This window comes from Chamaea fasciata, unplaced genomic scaffold (genome assembly GCF_029207755.1).
Source record: "Chamaea fasciata isolate MVZ Bird 193981 ecotype frontalis unplaced genomic scaffold, bChaFas1.0.hap1 SCAF_3, whole genome shotgun sequence".
NCBI classification, from domain to species: domain Eukaryota; kingdom Metazoa; phylum Chordata; class Aves; order Passeriformes; family Sylviidae; genus Chamaea; species Chamaea fasciata.
The window spans coordinates 42,990,108-43,003,585 of NW_027094088.1; the positions used below are offsets into that span (position 1 = coordinate 42,990,108).

At 37.4% G+C, this 13,478-nt stretch overlaps 1 protein-coding gene across 13 annotated transcripts in view; it reads left to right on the forward strand.

The window, feature by feature from the left end:
- Positions 1 to 13,478, forward strand: part of DISC1 (DISC1 scaffold protein) — a 190,599-nt gene that overhangs the window by 74,554 nt on the left and 102,567 nt on the right. For all 13 annotated transcript variants that reach the window (XM_066178779.1, XM_066178781.1, XM_066178774.1 and 10 more), the window contains 2 exons: positions 3,687 to 3,741; positions 8,194 to 8,296. In XM_066178779.1, coding sequence (XP_066034876.1) covers positions 3,687 to 3,741; positions 8,194 to 8,296 — 158 coding nt within the window. The remainder of the gene's footprint in view (positions 1 to 3,686; positions 3,742 to 8,193; positions 8,297 to 13,478) is intronic.

Consider the following 13,478-nt stretch of genomic DNA (forward strand, 5'->3'; position numbering starts at 1 on the left):
TTGGATCCTAAAATTTTTCCCATAGTCTCTTGTTACATGCCAGATCAACTCCAGTTCCTGAACATGCAGCATTCCCACAGCCTCCTGCAACTCCCCAGCTGAAGTCTGTGTTTTGCAAAAGTTTTTCTTCTTGTACCATCCAGAAATACATAATTCCTCAGCTCTTGCTTTCCTGTTCTAGTCTAGCTGGTATACAGTGATACTTGGGGATGTAGCACATTCATTTTCTTCTTTCCTCCTAATGGATCCCAATGTCTGTAAGTCCATGGCATGTCATTTAAATGAAAGGCATGTGTGGCCATCTGCATGATTGAAGATACTGCACATGATGTGTAGATTGCTGTGGGTTCTGCAAGTGTTAAAAACCTTTCTTTTCCTTCATATTTAGTCAGTTAAATTTGTGTTAATTGAATTCCTGTCTTACGCTAGACCTTTCATCAACTGGATCAAGAACTTTCCTTTCTCTGTGATGGAGTTAGCTTATATTGAATTTGAGAAGTAAGTTCTAAATGGTCCTCATAATGGATTGCTAAGACCTGTGAGGAGAAGCTGTCAAATTCTTGATTAGCTATTCTGTCAGAGAAGAACAGCAACGAGTCAAAACTGTGGACGCCTTCCCAGGCAAGAATTTAGTGTTATTCCAAAGAGCTCTTTCTAAAGCCATTTACCCTTGTAGTAATAATACCTAAAGCACCTTTTAGGCAGACAGAATACCCCTCTTAAAATGAAATATGATGCTCCAGGGCACTTGTAAAAGAAAATGCTGTTTCTGGTTCAAGTCACATGTAACAGATCATGGCGGTTAAGGCTCTTTGTTGGTAGAATGAATCAGTATTGACTGCCTGGTTACTCTTGTGGGTCATTACCTTGTCAGTTAATTGGAAAGCTTGTGAAGGGCTTCTCTCTGACAGTGTTTTGTGGTAGAAGAAAACAACCTGGGAATAAATGTAGTTAGAAGCAGTTTGTAGTTGGTAACCATGGCTGGTTTGTGCATAGTTTTGATTGCTGTGTGTGCATTGCAGTGCTGGGCTAATCTCTGCACGGGGTAGGGGATTCCTATTGTATCACTCTGAAGGCTAACAAGGATTTAAAACAGAATACTAGTGTGAAATTTGTACCATAAATAAAACAAATACACTTGTAAGAGTCTGTGTGAATGCTGTATCTGTAACAGAAGGATCTTTAGATTTGAGTCTCTGGTTAATCCAGCTATCACCATCTTGGGTCAAATTAATTGCATACTAATGATATCCTTTTGTTGATAAGGTCAGATTAATATAAAATTCCATTAAAACCATAGTTCCACAAAATTATATTAGAACTGTAGTTCTGCTGTCATTGAAGTGGCAGCGTTTGATTCCTTATTTATTCTTCAGTGACTTGTTAGAGACACAGAAAAAAGAAATCTGCATAGAGAGAATGTTTTTTCCCACTCAGCACCTGGTCCTGAAAGTCTTCATGGGCTTGTGCATCCTTGTTAGCAATGCAGATTTGACAACTCAATCCTAGTTTGCAGTGCTGTTTTGGATGCATTGCTTGAAAATTGATCTCTCTTCCTCTTAGCTCTGTGAGTTCCGCAGAGCAGTGAAATGTATGAACCTGTGGGGGGCTGTCTGTGCAGGAAGTAAAGAGATAAGAGAAAGAGCACATGGAAGATATTTGTTAGAGTTGCCATCTATATACTGTTGTTCTTCTGGCTATAACTGCACTTTGCATTTTGTTATGGCCTGGGTCTTTGGAGTTGAATTTTATGAGGCAGTTTTAGTACAATTGGGTCAGTCACCCAGTATTCATTCAATTACACACTGCTGGCTTGCTGCTGCCCCTTGACATCTGTACACAAAGCCAGTCTTTTTTTTTTACATAACCCGACCAGCTCAGATACCAATTGTGGGAGATGCTGAAAGTATCCAAAGCATAAGAAAAAAAAAGTGGCTAAATAGTTCATTCCCTCTGGCATGCCCAGAGGCAAGCAGGGAGCTGATAACGGCATCATTACATCAGCAATACTTTGTGTTTTGCCCATATAGTGCTGTAGAAAAGGGAGAAATTTGATGCTCTGTGAGAAATGTCATTAAACACTTTTATAATGGTTGGCAGCTGCATTTCTCTTTGTTTAATTGCACAGGCACTGGGGTGGTAATGAGGTGACAGGCCTTGCTGGGCTGTAGATAGGAAAGGTGTGTGCTCCTTGAAGCAGGGTATTAGGGCAGCAATGCAAATAGATGCCTCATTAATGTGATTAAATGATATTCTGAATTCTGCCTCTGAGGCTATTTCACTCCCATGTGCAGCTGGGCAAGGTGGTACAACCAGCCTTTCTGTAGGTGATCAACAGCTGAGTGCAGCTCCAACTCCCTGTGCTTTGGGATTCATGCTCGTGAAAATGCTGACTCGTGAAATAGATCTCAGCAAGTGCTGTGCTTGGAAAATAAGGGCAGGTTCTCTAAAGAGAACTGAAATGCACAGAAAAGAGAAACGCATCGGCAGCAGGAGCTGTGTGCACGTCAAAGCAGGCGCTCAGTCATAGTGTGCTTTCTGAATAACATTGGCTTTTGTTTCCTCCACCTGTAAAATGAATACAACACTGCCTTGGCAGGCAAGAGTATCACTGAAATAAATCCAGTGATGTCTCTGATAGGTTTGGATATATTTCAATGCTGCACACTAAAGAAAAGCTCAGAAATATATAATTAGTTCTTATTTAGGAAAAATAGTAACGGTAGGTCGTGAAAGAAGTAGAGTTTTTATAACACAGGCGTGAGGAAAAATTGAGATGCTGCTAATGGGGAGTGCTGACTGTCACATACACAGAACTGAGGTGTTTGACAGAAAAAAAAATAGCATGTGATAAAGTAGTTGAACACTGTATAAAAAGTCTACACCTCCTAAGTCAGAGAGAGGGGAGTATTAAAGTTGCAAAAATAACCTCTCTCCTAATTCCTGATTTGACTTGGATTTTTGAACTTCATGTTAAAAATATAAACGGTGGATTTATTTACAAGAACCAAAGGCACAGGTTTACTTTAGATTTCTTAATATAAAAGTAGGAAACCTACATGCTTATAATACGTGGAAGAAAACCTTGAGTTTTGTTCGTAAAAGCATGGGTGATGCCTCAATTTCAGCTCACTGTTCCGTCAATTTGGCACAAATATTTTGTAGGTTTTTATGGATCTAAAGAAACTGAGTACTGGTATTTCACATAAAATCACTGTGAGAACAAGTAACGGTAGTTCATCTTTTTCAAGTAGAGTTGAAAACTGGGTTGTAAGAGGATAGTAAACTGCCAGTTCTTTGTGTCAGAAATGCCTTTGTTTTAGGTTTTGGGATGATAGTCTAGCAAAGCACCAGTCCTGGACATTGCTGGGAACTTGTTAGTTTGCTTTAGGTATTGTGATTACACAAATAATCATAATAACACCCTCAAATGGTGTTTCAAATGGTAAGTAAAATCTGTATACAGGTTAATAAAAACTGTAAAGGTGATGTGGGTTAGTCACTAGCAACCCTGAAACTAGGCGTAGTTTTTGTCTTGATATTGACTCTGTTGTGTTTGTACGAGTCAGCTAAACATTTTATTTCCATATGAAAATGTCTTGTGTAGCAGACCATGTTGAGCAGAGAGTGACTTATTTATTTATTTATTTATTTTCTTTAATTTATTTTATTTTAATTCCTTCTAGCCTTCAGGAGAAAGAACAATTGTTCAGCACGTCCATTAAAGAAACTACTGCCAAAGTAAGTACGTTTCAGTTCTTCAGAATATTTACAGAAGCAGATCATAGCATGCATCTTAATGTATTGCTTTCTTTTAGGAAGTTGGTTTTGTGATGCTCCTTCTAAAAAGATTTTGCACATAAATATTTTTTGTAATACACTGAAAAGCCCTCCCCAACTTTTTGTTTGAACAGGCCACAGGGATTGTAATACTCCAAGAAGCAGATGGAGTAATCTCTTCTTTCTCAGCTTTTTTCCTAGAGATCAGTCCTCTTGCTTAGGTCTCTATTCAGGAACAGACTCCTCAGCTTCTTGAAATCATGATCACAGCTGAATGTTTTAGCTCTTTCTTTCCTCTTTAACTAGTTTTATTGGTGTGAAGGGAAGAGTATGAATGAAGTACCTCTTTCCCCCATCATTTCACTAATAATCTAGCTAGCAATCTCATTTTCATACCCTTTAAAAATACAAAGAAAAGTGATATAGCATATTCAGCATAATTCTTGCTTCTAACTAGAAATGTTAGTATTTTTCCTTTATCTTTCTTACTTCATGGGCTTCTTTCAAGAAGTAGAACACTAAAGTTTTATTTCAGAATGGCCCAGTTGCTCCATGAATACTCTAGGAAAAAAAGATGCATTTACTCTAGCCAATTCATATAGATCTACATGAAACAGGAAGTGAAAAATATTTCTGAGTTTTGATTAATAATAAATTTATACTCTGAAATAAAATTATTTTTCACATTTTCTCTAATGGCATTCACCTAAATCATTAAAAAATTTATCCTTCATAATCTGTTCTTCCTAATCATCTTGACCAACACTCTCACTGTTAAAAAGATAATTTGAAGACTGCATCTCGTTACCACTCCTTTCTTCTCTTCCACTTTATTGAGCTCATTTTCTCTATTCCTTGCTTATACCCACATCTTGGGAAAATTAATACAGACTATAACAATGATTCCCCCTGTTCTTTTTAAAGAGTGTGTATAAAATATCAAGGAAATTATTGTAACTGATCTACAGCTCATCTGCTAAAATGAATGAGACATTCAATAGCTCAAAGTGATGTTTCAAGTGTTGTTTCAAGCTATTTGCAAGCTAAAACATAAAGTATGGAATTTGCCTTTTCCTCAGAAAATGTCTCATGAGGTTTTATTTTATCCCCATAGTATCTAGAGACTTTTTCAATAACAGCTGAAGCATTGGGTAACAATAGAGAAGTCTGTGAGGTAGGATTTCACAGCTTCAGGAGGTTTTTTTCTTTAAATTCTCAATAGATAAAATGCTATTTAATTTCATTCCATTTCTATGTGATGGGTTTTATTTGTTATAGAAGATAAATAAGAAGCATGTAGTGAAACTCCTCCAAATAATTTCCTATTTAGTTTATTCATATAGTCTTATCCTATTTTCATCTCAAAATAAATAAAGCTGGTCTTTTAAACCTTTTTATTGTATGGGAAAAACATTCCTTTGTCAAAGGCCTTTCCTTTTCCCCTGTGCCAGTGGCATTTCTATGGCCTTTTCTGCCTCATCTCCCTTGTTTTCAGCTGTGGCTGCAAAAGCTAACTTCTGCCTGCTAATGAGGGGAGTGCTGCCCCTTATTCACCACCTTCCTTCAGAAATTAATGTCTGCTTTCAGTAGTGGCAAGATTGTGCTGTGTAAGAGACCAGGTAGACTGTTCCTTCCTTTAGGGAGTGTTAGCAGAATTTCTTTATCTTTTCCAAGGTGTTGTTTTAAAGAAATGTGAAGGTTACTCAAAACTTCTTTTCCCTTGAGATGATTGGAGAGTCAGTTCCAGTGTTTTACTTGCTGTCCTTGTCCCTGGTTTTGCCGCTTTAGATTAGCATCATATATATGCTGGGAAGATGGAAGAAGATGACAATGGGCAAACTTGCCTTTGATATTTTGCTGCTTTTCATCTTGATTCCGCATGTCTTTGCTAACCAGCTTCCTACTGGTTTCAGATAGACTGTTTTTTTTTGAGTAGGATACCAGTCTGAATGCAGATCTGTAAAGTATATTCCTAAACAAGAGCCTTTAAAAAAAAAAAGTCTACTTTAAAAGAACCTCAGAAACCTCTGAAGAGGATTTTAAAATCAATACTGTAAAACTTGGCTGCAAAAACACTTTCCTGAAACTGAAAGAGAGTTTTTATGACTTTGAACTTGTTGGTCTGTGGGCCACAGCAGAGCTGGTCACTGAGAACGGGAAAGGGCATTGCTGGGGCCACAGGCCCCTGCTGTCAGGCTGGTTAGGGAAGGATGGTGTTCACTGGAAGCTCAGGACGCTGGCTCTGTGAATGTTCACCATGTTTGTTAGCTAAGAAATAACCTTTCCTTAGTGGCTTATTGCCTACTGTAATGAATAATGGTGTCTGTTATGAAGATGCAATAATTATAAAAAACGAAAAGAATTGGAGCTTGTAGAGTAGAGGTGACGTAAGGTAGAAGCAGTGCCATTAGTTTAGGGGATATTACTTTCCCACTTGCTCATTTAGTTTTGTTGAACTGTGCCGTATGATAGGTCTGAAGATTAATGTTGTTCATTTATCTACAGAATACATGTGACACAGATACAAGCAGAGGCCCAGCAACCTACTTATCTCATGTTCCAGAAGAATCATCTCTGAGTTGGAGGGACTGCCTTTCTGCCTCTGGTCCCTGCATTTGGTCCCTTAATAAAGAATGCCAGCAAGCTTTGTGCTGACAGTGGGGCTTACAAAGTGGACAGTGCTCACTAGAAACTGATTAAACATCCCAGCTTATTTTGCATAATTTCCAAACAGCTGTCTAGTGATAATGACTTTAACTTACTACCAGCATGGGATATATTCATGCAGTTTTCCTGGAGCTGAAAGATTTCCCATCTAATTGCAATTCACTGAGCCATTCAATGCCCCTAAAGAGAGACTACAGCTTGGAAAGAAGTCATTAAAAACTTTCAGATTTATTTTGGAGATGGGAGACAGAAATGGCCTTTGGGTTTTTTAGGCATGTTTATTCACCTCTGACAGGTTTGGGGTTTTAAACACATTTTAACTGAATTAGCTGGTGAGTCACTTAGAAGGGGGTACTGAAAGAAATTGAAATATCTGGGAATTTAAAAATTATAGTAGATGAAGAAGCCGTATGTGTTTTTAAATTAATAGGATGACTCTGAAGTCTTTACAAATAACAGTTACTGCTTGGAGGATAGTTCTGTTGACTCAAAAAAAAATATGACTCATTTGTAGTTAACAGATAATTTCAGTAAAGAAAGAGGGTGTTATTACTTTAAAAGGATTTGAAGCTAATTTTATATATAAATTATTATGATTTAATTGTATGAACAAATAGGCCATTAGAACTATAAAGTTTTGCTCTTTAAAAAGTGAAGTGATACCTGTGCCTCTGTTAATAAGCATGGCACTTGTTTTTGAGGAAGGAAAAATTAAAGTGAAGGCAGGCAGGGAAACTTCGCTCTGGAGATTTCCTTTCGCCTGACATCATTTCAGAACCGACCTGTGCCTATCTTGACTATTGCTTTACTTTTGGTTCCAATGAATACAATCTTTTCTTAAGTGTCAGCTACTGCTTTGAGAAAGTGTTTGACATCTCCCTCCAGAACAAGGGATTTGCCTTAGTTCAGTGAAGGGTTTTTTTGTTCATTTTTCTTTCCTTCCCAAATGAAGCAGTGTGGAGTTAACCCAAACATTTTTGAATACGATTTTTTAGTATGTGGGACTTGTATAAATTTTGCATGCTGCAGAAGCTCCTTCTGAGTTGGCAATGTACACTGAAATGTAAAGTGCAGAAACAGCCGAATTTCCTTTATATTTGTTTACTCTATTTTTTCTCTCCATGTTTTCAATACCAAACTGTATTGATTGCTGAAGGACTCACCAGTTAAAAAGATAAAAAACAGAGCAGGGGAAAGTCAGAAACCTGAACCCTAGTCATCTGGGTGTCCTGATTATGAAACAAAGTACAATATCAAGCTGATAAAACCTTACTTGTTGGGTGTGTGAAAAATAAGGCTGCTTTGCTTTTTTTCAGTTAAAATGCAGAGCATGGTATATTTTTTATAAAAATCAGTGCACATTGTATGTTATGGAATTTTAATCTCCAAATACTGGTTTACTTATGCTCCACTTGAAGTATGATTATTAATACTGAAATGGTGCAGAATTTGTAAGATGACCTTTCTTCTGTGTGCAGCCTCAGTATGTAGTGGTGAAACATGTCCTCTCTCATGCAGGTAGCCAATGCTAATACCATTCCCCCTTTTTATATGTGCAACACAGCCTGGAAATTTTGATTCAGTGTTGGGTGTTTCTGTAAAGACATCACTTTTTATTAAGCTTTTTTACGTTGCTGCAGGATGTTATGTCATGTCTGTTAACCAAGAACATTTGAAGCCCCATTTCAACTGCCTTATACTTTTACATGAATGAATTCTATATCATGGCTGTCTGCCTCAATTTAGGTTTGCACGAGTCAGAAACTCTGCAGTACTTTGAGGAGGAAAGTGAGTGATATTGAGACTCAACTACCAGCTCTACTTGAAGCCAAAATGCTGGCTGTTTCAGGTAAGTTTTAAGTGATGAGAAGGATTAACAATATTGAGGAATGTATTAGAGCAGTTACTGACCTCTTCATAACAGACTTGTTAGGGAAAGTTGTTCATGTGCTTGTGTGTATCCCTTGAAGTCATGACCAGCCTGGCAGAACAGGGCTATGCCATGCCTTGTGTAAGGTACTTCAGGTCCTTCTCCACAGTTTGGAACTCCTGGCAAAGCTGATGCTGTGTGGGAGACCATTAACACGCAAAACACATGGTATTTTTCCATAGGTGAAACTGATGTGTAATCAGCAGTAGCTGTTCAGGACTTCTCAAGTTACATTCTTACAGCTCTCTAGCTAAGTTATAAATGTATAGCTAAGGTATCATAATTACAAGTCTGGCTTTAAATGACACTTTAAAATGAAATACAATAATTGGCCGCTTCTGCTGCTCAGATCATTAAACAACTTATGTTGGCAGCAAAAGAGCACTTTCATCCTTGGAGCACTCATGCATGTTATTTACAACCAATAAAACACTGAAATGTGATTGCAGAGTGTGATACGTAACAGCCTTACATGCCACTTGCTTGGGATTGCTGCACTGTTCACCAAGGAAAATAGGCAAATCACAGTCCTTTAAGTTGGAAGAGGTGAGTTTTCTAATTCAGCAAATCGTTTGCAAGTGTTTCAGTAGGTGTCTCTCTGCCAAACACTTGCCTCAGAGAGGAAGCTGACTAGAAGGGAACATGGACATAGAGTGCAGGGAGTTTTCCAGTGTTACACCAAGAAGAGAAAAGCTAAAGGGTTTTTGATACATGTCAAGATGACATGCAGGTCTCCATATGTGATTTATCTTTTCAATTATATACATGAATCTATATTGCACACACAAATTATTTTAAAATGAAACCTTGCGCAGTGTCACGTGTTTTGTTTCCCAGAAGTGGATATGTCAGGCTTGTGCAAAGTCCTAAAGGAAATTAAAGCCCAGATATTGTATTGGTGCTGAGCATGTTCAATTTCCTTACTTCTCATAACACCTTTTTAAAATGGAAATCCTCTTTATTTCTCTCTCCACCTGTAAGAGGTAAACCAGGCAATCATCCTTCTCCCCTTTAGATTGTTTAACTGTAGGTAAATTTCTCACTTTCAGAAAAGGGGTTTTATGGCTTGGGAACAAAACAGCCCAAAAACTGGACAGGCAACTCTATGTAGGAAGCAGTTGGCCAGAAAAACTGTATCTCAGTCTAACACTTGGAGAGAGTGAATGACAGCTTGAGGATCATTTCCAAAACATTCTTAACAGCATTTTAGACTTGTTAGCTCTTAAAGGAGGTTTCTTGTTTCGGGAATGAATTCCAATGCTGTGCTTTCTATAAACTGTTTTTACAATTGTTTGACTGCCTTTCTATGCTTTTTAAGAAGTATCAGTGCAATTTCTTTGTACTGAAAAAAGCACTGTTTCTTTTTTTACTCTTGCATCAGGGAATTTTAATGACTGTGAATGGTCCAATCCTAGTTTGTTATTAAGGCAAAATTCTGCATGGCATGGTTAAAAATCAAGGACAAAAGGTAATTTGATGACAGTGGATACTGTAATTTCTTTACCTCATTGTAAGATGCAGATACATTTAGTCAATGTGGCGCCACATATTTATGTAAAATGCAGAGTTATATACAGAGGACACAGGGGAGATACAAGAATAAAAAGAAAACTATTTCTCTGAAGACCTGAAAGTAAATAAGAAAAAAAAGTATCTGAAAACACCAGAAATAGTCTTAGGGCATGAGGTGAATAAAAGCAGAAAAGCCAAGATACAGAGTGAGTTGCAGCTAGCTAGCAGAGAAGCAAATCAGGAGGAAAAGATTTTATAAATGCAGAAGAAGAAAGAGGAAGGAAGAGATAAAAACAGTGGGGGTTATATTTTTTTTTTTTTTTTTTTTTTTTTTTTTTTTTAATTTAAGGCGAAACCAGTGAATAGTGGATAATGGAGAAGGCTAATTTAGTTTTTATGTATTCTTGTGTTAGTAAATGAATGGCACCTCTTAAGGAAGGCATAGTTAAGAAGCAGGTCTTAACCTTCTAAATACTGGCTAAGATTTAAGCAGGATTTTTTATGTGCCTATTCCCTGGTCTTTCAGCCAACAATGTTAATGAACAGCCTGGGTATACTCAGTTGTTAGAAGAATGTTCAGTTGGGTAATATGCAGTTGTTTAAGGACAGTCTTGGAACAGCGTGACGTTCAGAAGGGATCATAGTGTGCACATGTAAATATGCAGTAATAATAAAGTTTAGTGGTCATAGTCAGAGGCTTTCATTTAGTCTGGAAACATCAGGCAGGGTTAAATGTCTGTTACCTCTACTTCTTGTGTAGCAGTTAGATAATTCATTCAGACAGTTTCTTCAAGAACACTGCTAATGGATACTGAGAACAACTGTTTTTCTCTATACAGGTGTCGCATCATTTTTGATTAAGGTAGCATTTTCCTTGAGGAAGCAGAAAGAGTTAAGTGACTTTGGAACAATGCTAAAGCAAAAAGGTGACTGTATCCCAAAAGTTAGATTAGATGAGCTAAAAAATAGAGTTATTAAGTGAAAATTAGCTTTCAGAGCTTATATGCGGTGATTTAATGATGTGATGACTTGGAAAGCATGATATGTACCTCAGCCTTTAATGGCTATCTCAACAGCTTCAGACAACATTCATTTGTACTTGGACTGTACTTTCTAATACAAATACATTGATTTAAAATACTGATGTATTTGCACCAAAAAATGTAAGAATATAGCAGATATTAATTTTGGAGGAAGATACCATGGTAAATGCAACGTAAGCGTAAGTTCTATTAGTCTTATCAATGCAATGCCATGGTATTTAAGGCTGTATGATTAATGATACAGTAAAGACAAGCAACAGTACTATGTATATAAATGCCTCTCCTTCCTATTTCATCCTGGGAAGAAGTGTAAAATTAAATTTGGAAGAGAAAAAAGAAAGTTTGTGAGAATCTGGATTACTGACGGCCATAAAATAAATGTAATTAAATTCCAGTGAGTTTTCTTATGGGAAATAGAAAAGAAGGCCTTACTTACATGTTCAAGAGGTGTTTCTATCAACAGTTACAATTCAGAACCTTTATATCAACATCTCATTTACATCTGATTGGCCTGTTGGGACGAATAACTAATAGTTAATACTCCAGAGATACTAGTCCAGAATTTTCCTCCAGAGATAATTAGAGGGATCCTGTATTGTTCCAGTTATTAAGTCAGTAGCTTTAGGTAATTGTAGGTAACAAGTACTCCTGGTGTCATGAGATGTTACTGTAGGTATGCACATTTGTAAATTCTCATTGATGAACTATTATAGTTTAGCATCTTGTAGGTCTTTTTTTAATTATAATAAAACACTTTAATGTCAGTGCTTAGAAAAATGCATGTGATTTTTCTAACAGCTGCTTCTTACAGTGGCTCTTAGCACGCTCATAAAATTTTGTAGTCAGTTGTAGGAAGAACAGGACAGTATGTGATACTCTGTTCTTCCTTTCAATATCATGTTACTATTTAGCATGAAATTTTTCTAGCGAATAAATTTCAGATAAAATTTGAAGCTGGTAAGAAAATTTAAATAAGATGATGTTTAAGCAAGTGTGAACATAACTGTAGAAATATTATTGAAACTTGTTTTCATACTTTGTGCTGTTTTACACAAGAGCAAGTACTAAGACATAGTGTGTTTCTCTTGTTTCCTTAGTGAGAAAATAATTCGAGAATAGGAGGGAAGATGCAAACTAAAATTAATTTTTAGTCCTGTTTCATCTCTTTCCTATATTTAAATAAAAGAGGTTTATGGAGGTACATTTTACAATGTTTTCATAGACTCTCTGAGAACTTTTTTTCCTCTTGAGAATGCATATTAGCATGGGACTAGATAGCCGGAAAGTGGCTTAATGGGAAGCTAAGCAGACATGAATGAAATACTGTGTTTAATATGTAGTTATTCATGAGATGGATGTCATTGACTTTCCTTTTGGTTTTGAAAGTACAAATTAGATCCAAACATAGAAGTTAGAGTGAGGTGACTTGTAGTTTGAAAATCTTAGAATTGTCTTTACCAGCAAGAGATCATGTGTCATGGCCTTATGAATATCATTACCTCTATTTCATTAAGTACTGGCAGGTGGGAGCTGCTTGGAAGTGATGTGAGATGATTTCCAGCAGTACAATAAGGTTTTTTTTTTTCCTTATGTCAATGTAAAAGCATAGTTTTATAAATAACATGACATAAATACTAGATAGCATATTTCACAAAGCCTAGTGTTAGGGCTGTTGCCTCTTTGGCTACTCTGTGATGCTCATTTAGGGCAAGTTCTGCGTGGATCCAGCTGTAACAAAAAGAGCCCCCAGCTTTCCAGCTTTGGTGCTAAGTATTCCTGTTGGGAAATGAGTAGGTTAGGGAGGGGACAGGGCCATCAGGCTGGAAGATGCCAATGCAGGCAGAAGGACATTTTCACCCATCCACCTGTGATTTATGCTAATGTGGATGCCTTGTTTTCGTGCTCCTGCTGAAGTCTGTCATTTCAATCAGAAATATGAATGGACACGCAGTTCTTGTTATGATGTCAAGTTTTTCCCCAGAGGTGCTGCTCCTAATTTGTCTTTCACTGGAAGGAAGTGGTGTTCCTGGTTTCTTTATCTTTTCTGCTTCTGAAAACTGTTGTTCAGTAATGGCTGCAGAACTTGCCTAGTCTTAGAGGCAAAACCAGCAATGCTCCTTTGTGCCTTCTCATGAAGGCTCAGTTTTTTGATGGAGTCCAATAGAGGGCTGCATCTTGTCAGATGACATAGCTGGTTCCACACTTTCCTATTCTTGATTCCAGCAGCAGCCTGCGTTGATGGATCAGAGGTGTATTGAAATTAATCCTACTTCATGGCTGCAGTGTCTGGTTCCAGCATTCAGTGCTGTGTACGGTCATGTCTTCCCACAACACTCACTTTATACTCCATGAAATAAAATTTGCCACCATGTATTGGTGCAAGCAGTGTACTTTCTGGCACGTCTCTTAACTAATTTGAAAAGTAATGCTAGTGAGTCCCCCAAACCAACTTTCAAATGGTCCCTCAGACTTCAGACAGGTCTGTGTTGTGGTTTGTCCCCAGCTAGCAGTAAAGTACTACCTGGACATTCTCTCTGCTCACAGTG